General features: G+C 40.9%; 2 protein-coding genes across 3 annotated transcripts in view; both read left to right on the forward strand.

The window, feature by feature from the left end:
* LOC106821049 (nuclear factor NF-kappa-B p110 subunit-like) overlaps positions 1–1,187 on the forward strand; it is a 28,106-nt gene extending 26,919 nt beyond the window's left edge. For both annotated transcript variants that reach the window (XM_014825688.1, XM_014825689.1), the window contains one exon: positions 808–1,187. In XM_014825688.1, coding sequence (XP_014681174.1) covers positions 808–851 — 44 coding nt within the window. In that variant the 3' untranslated portion in view covers positions 852–1,187. The remainder of the gene's footprint in view (positions 1–807) is intronic.
* A 1,760-nt stretch (positions 1,188–2,947) lies between these two features.
* The window catches only part of LOC106821023 (elongation of very long chain fatty acids protein 2-like), a 5,483-nt gene continuing 2,650 nt past the window's right edge, over positions 2,948–5,780 (forward strand). The window contains exon 1 of the mRNA XM_014825659.1: positions 2,948–3,006. Within this exon, the coding sequence (XP_014681145.1) occupies positions 2,948–3,006 (59 nt within the window). The remainder of the gene's footprint in view (positions 3,007–5,780) is intronic.

Consider the following 5,780-nt stretch of genomic DNA (forward strand, 5'->3'; position numbering starts at 1 on the left):
GGGATGGAAGGTCACCGTAAAATGCTACTAATCCTACGTTTAGTGGATGCGAAGAGGACACGCGAGAGTGAGTGTCTAGACTCTCACTCCCGAGATACCGCATATCCATATCGCCACACTCCTATGGGAGAGATTTGAACGTTCTATATTGGAGCACGCCAGTTGACCTACTTTCGAACCACGCCCACTTTTTGGCAAAAATGAAAATGGCTATCTAGATTCATTCGATTCTGTTCAATTTACCTACTTACCTACCTACCTAATCATACCTACATGTAATATTGTGTTTTAGATCCTTCGTTGCAGTAATTTGACTGGAATATTTTATTGCTTTTATTTGCGCGATATTCGAAAACCAAAATGGCGATCATTTAGGCATAGCGCCATCTCTCGCCCAGATTTCAGACTTTAAGATCTGAAACATTTATTTTCGCATCAAAACTAAGCCTGAAACAAAACAGTGAAATTTTTATTAGTATAAATCAGGGAATAAGGACATTTGATCACATTTCGGTTCGTCATAAATGAAACACTTAATTGCCAAATTTTAAATATCATCTCCCTCTTCTATCACACCCAAGGTGAGCTATAGTGGTCATTGACACTTTCATTAATTATAGGAACACTGACAGCTAGCCTACAGCATGGTTCTCTCCTAACCCCTTTGAATTCCACATTCTTCTGATTTTTATTGTATGTAATGGTGCTGCATGCCAATAATCAATATAGAAACCTACAATGGACGGGTTTTTGGCGATTGTTCACTCTCATTGTTAACACGATATTCTCATCGTTTCTTTCACGCAGAAGCGTATCGAGTCGGAGTTAAGCGATGTAAGTTGGAGACGTGAGCAAAAGCAGGTCGGCTGCCTTCTCCTCGCGCCGCTAACATCCGAGCGTCCGGTTTTCTCTCGTCAACCCGTGGAGCCAGTGAGCGCCAGCAAAAAGCTCGACTTGCGAGGCCTTCGTCACCTAGCTGAGCCAGCAGACATTGTTTTCCATGAGTCATCACTTAGGCAACCCCCAAGATGTTGCCTAGTCCAACAAAGCGACTGACCCACAATATACGTGCCAAATCCAAAACTATATATATATAATTGATTATGTTATGTGTATATATATCTTTATAATGGCCTCGTTGGCTCTACTATACATGGATTATTAAATTGTGTGTATAGTGAAAGGTCTAAAAAACAGAGCTGTGATTTTATACAGCAATTATAGCCTTCATCAGATTTATTTTTCAATTTGTTTTGATCCATAACTGAGCGATAAATCAGTATTTTACTGAGAAGAAAGTTACTATATAATATAGAATTCTGTAGATTTAAACCTGTTTTGCTGGAATGTTGTTTGTTTGCATCAGCTGGGCAGTTATAACAGCATATAATTTATTCTCATCAAGAAGGAAATTGTGATTGGAGTGTATATTACAATTAAGTGCCAATTAATGCATGATCCTTGCATTGAAGTACTGTCATTCGGTTTATATTTTTAATTCAAAATTCGATTGTTTGTACTGTCATTACGAACATATATATAATTCAATAAAGTTATATATATAATATAAATATCTATATACATGTGAATGAGTGAGAACTGGTGATAAAAATGTAAATAAAAGATTGTAACTCTTGATAATAGAGAAATAAAGATTGTAAAACTTGTAAATTTGCACATCATTATTACCTACCAATTTATATTTATTTACAATAACATATCGTTATGAATATTCTCTTCTATATTAAAGGGACAGTAGCCTCTAGGATTTTACTGCATACATCTGTACTTACTGTATAACAAATCGTCTATACCCACACGTATTTGTTACCAGATACCTAATTTAATTGTTATAATTAATTACACATCAACGCTATGAAATTTAAACGGCGCCATGACACTCGCGACCGTGCTGCCACCCCGAAAAAGTTGCGTATTTGACAATTTATTTTGCATGTTACAGATCGAGGTCTAATCACAAAAGTGCAATTATATTTATACCTAAATGCTATTTAACCGAACGATATTCATTTTAGGGCAAATTTATCTATATATTATAACTGAAACTATATGGATTCTATATGGATATGAATATCGTTTATAAGATATTAAAATCCTGTTGCTTTTAAATGAATAAATAAGAAACACCCTCGGTCTGTAGCCCTTGGCTGGAAAGTGTTTTTGCGCAACTTATCAGATTGTGCGCATTAAGTGGCGCCACCGTCATTGTAATGAAACTGTAGTCGTTAGTTTTAAAACATTTTTTAATAATATTTCTAATGGTGATTGAACCATGAAACTTTTTATGTAGCGTAATTATAACCTAAATTAGCTGAAAATAACCCTAGAACCTAGAGTAAACTCTCCCTTTAAACTGATGTAGCACTGATGAACAGCTAGGGGCCGGTTTCACCACACGAAGGCGAAGCGTACTTGAGTATTTAATCATAATTAAAGTTAATCACGCTTCGTGAAACCGGCCCCTGATGTACATATGCCAACAAGACGGGACAACTGTGGCATAAACTCCAAGGAAATCCTAAGTGGTGTTATGAGATGATCGATATGAAATCACGTAATGAACCGATGGCGACAATGATGACAATAGCCAATTTTATATTATTTGCAAATATTATACCATATGTACAAGATATATGTACAAGATATATTAACCGATTAGATGCATCAATTCATATAATTATTATAGTACATGGCACTAACGTACGGAAGTAATAGTACGAAAATACACGAAAGTAACACAGGATGTGGGCTTGTGTTGCTGTCAGAGAGGTCAACAGTGGTCAACACCAAATTTGGTCAACACTGTGTAAACTAGACTGGTACTTGATCCCACATCGATTACTCGATTACACTTAGTTACCCATCGAGTAGAGTAACTAAGCCGAGAGGTGGGAGCGAGTACCAGTCTATATGTAAACACGCTCAGATGTCAGTTTACTGTTTAGGGAAGGAGCTGAAGGTACGAAGTACACTGCAGATGTCCAGGTATAGATACAATAAGGTAACCCAAACCGAGGATAGGGGGATACAATAATGTAACCCAACCCCTATCCTGGGTTTGGGTTACATTATTCATTAAATGTCATTATTGTATCTATCCTGGGTTTGGGTTACATTATTGTATCTAGTCCAGGTACGACTCTAGTCTCTAGTCCGAGATTCCTCTGACCTAACCCACACCAAAACCACCAAAATCGTCGGTGTGGGCATTGGTCAGAGGAATCTCGGACTAGTACGACTCCTGGTACCGTCACTACACTGCTCCCTTAGGCTTAGGTTTACGTTCACAGACACACGCACTTGAAGCGTTTCAATAAAATATAATGCTGCTAAACTAAATACGAAATCTAGTTACTAAGTACGAAATCTTCAATGGTTTCCTATACTTTCTTTCACTCTATATTGCGACAGTTTCTGAAATTCCGTCCAAAATCCTAACAAAGTCCAGCCATACGCTGCGGCACCATTGGTTCGCAGCGCGACTCGTTGCACGGCTTACACTAGTATATATTATGTATATATTATATTAATAATATATATTATTATTATTAGTGTACGTGCAACAGTCGCGCTGGCGAAAGCAATGGTGGCCCGCAGCGTATGGTTGGATGTAGGATTTTTGACGGAATTACAGAAACTGTCGGCAATAATAGGTGATAGAGAGAGTATAGAAACATTAAGAATTTGGTAGTAAATAGGTTTCGTAGTTAGTTAGCATTATATTTTATTGAAACGCTTCAAGTGCCTGTGCCGTGGTTACGTTGTCACAGGTATTGCTCTGGCTTCTGTATCGTGAGAATTTGGACATCGGCTTGAAAAGATCGTGTAAATATAGTATTTAGGCCTACTACAGTATTTACTACAAGCAGTAATTGGCTTTTAGTAATAGTATTACTACTATTACTATGTAGTACCGTACTACTACAGTACTACTATTACTACTAGGCCTAACCTGACCAGGCTGTGTGACTAACGTCAATATACACAGATCAATATACACTTAGGTCTCCTAAGCGCGCTAGGCAATAGACGTTTCTTGAGCTATACTACTTATCTAGGTGCTGGAGGGTCTATGTCCCCCGGGTACTGTGCGGAACGTACCGGGTACGGTCCCGTATACGGGAAACGTTACCCTGGTACTATATTATATGCCGAACCGGTAGGCGCTTCGCCTACTCCACTACAGAGTCCTAGGATCCCCTACGGGCTACTCCCCTAACCCTAACCTGACGCCGAACCGCTTAACCCTAACCTAACCAGCTCGAATTAACCAACGGCACTGACGGCAATTGCGCGTCGGTGACCCACATATCAATCGCCGTACTGCCCTGAAAATCCACCCGACCCGACGCAGTTCACTGCCTTGCCCTTTTGTGTAATTGCCGGCGGTGCGGCCTTTAAATCTAACTGCCCTAGGTTTTGTGGGCTTTTTAGTCGAAAATGCCAACATAACACGTGCGCGTGCGTGCTGTAGTTGCAATGATGAGCTGTAAAAACGCGATAGTCCGCAGGAGGAATTAATACAGCACTCGATACGTTATTTGCTCCTGCATAGCGGGCATGTAAAAAATTTCTTGTTAGCTGTAACCTTCCATTAGGCATGAGGTGGGTAGCAGGGTCAGTGTTAAGCGGGTGTAAAGCTTACATGGAGGCATATTGTGTTTGTTAACATAAAACAAGACGATGTTTGATGTACCTATTTGTTATGAGTTTCCCTTAACTTTTACAAACCGTGCTTGTGCTCCTTCTCCAAACTTTGAGAGATTTGCCCCCTTGGTGCCTTCTATTTTACGAGAAAATTCAAGGCGATTTCCTCACAGCCGCTAAAAAAATCTGCCTGCCCTCTCGTCGCTTAATTCGAGCCCGACCCTAACCCTATGCCTAATGCCTAACCCTAACATATCAAATAGTGACCAGGGTACGTTCACGGTAATATGCCGGACCATACGCCAGGTGACGTTCCGCAGTGAACCTGGGGGACCTATGACGCCTTATGACTGCTATGAGCCTTACTAGGCCTAGCTCTAGTTTATATACCGTACTTATAGGCGGCGCGTACAGGTTGTCGCAGCCAGCAACTGCGCAGGCCCGTCCGGCCGCCGTGGCCATGCGCAACTGTACGACGGACTATATCGTACTAGAGCTATACTAAGGCCTAGCATATATGCTAGCCTGAGTAGCTACTATTTCTAATATTAGTAGTGTTGTCAATCAGTGTGTACTATTTCGTAATCGATCATCGTGGTACCCAAGTACGCGATGCTACGTTACAATTCGGTTACTCGCGGTGTTAATGCCTGCGTGTGGCGTAAGCGCGTGTGCATGTACGTGTGTCGATGTATGTGCTTGTTTAGACCCTGTTTAGNCTCCGTCAGGTACGTCCTCTCTATCTCACAGGTACGTCTCTCTATCTCTCCGTCAGGTACGTCTCTCTATCTCTCCGTCAGGTACTTCTCTCTATCTCATAGGTATGTCTCTCTATCTCTCCGTCAGGTACGTCTCTCTATCTCACAGGTATGTCTCTATCTCTCCGTCAGGTACGTCTTCTATCTCTCCGTCAGGTATGTCCTCTCTATCTCACAGGTATGTCTCTCTATCTCTCCGTCAGGTACGTCTCTCTATCTCTCCGTCAGGTACGTCTCTCTATCTCTCCGTCAGGTACGTCCTCTCTATCTCACAGGTATGTCTCTCTATCTCTCAGTCAGGTACGTCCTCTCTATCTCTCCGTCAGGTACGTCTCTCTATCTCTCTGTCAGGTA

Source organism: Priapulus caudatus, unplaced genomic scaffold (assembly GCF_000485595.1).
Source record: "Priapulus caudatus unplaced genomic scaffold, Priapulus_caudatus-5.0.1 Scaffold56, whole genome shotgun sequence".
Classification (NCBI taxonomy): Eukaryota; Metazoa; Priapulida; class Priapulimorpha; order Priapulimorphida; family Priapulidae; genus Priapulus; species Priapulus caudatus.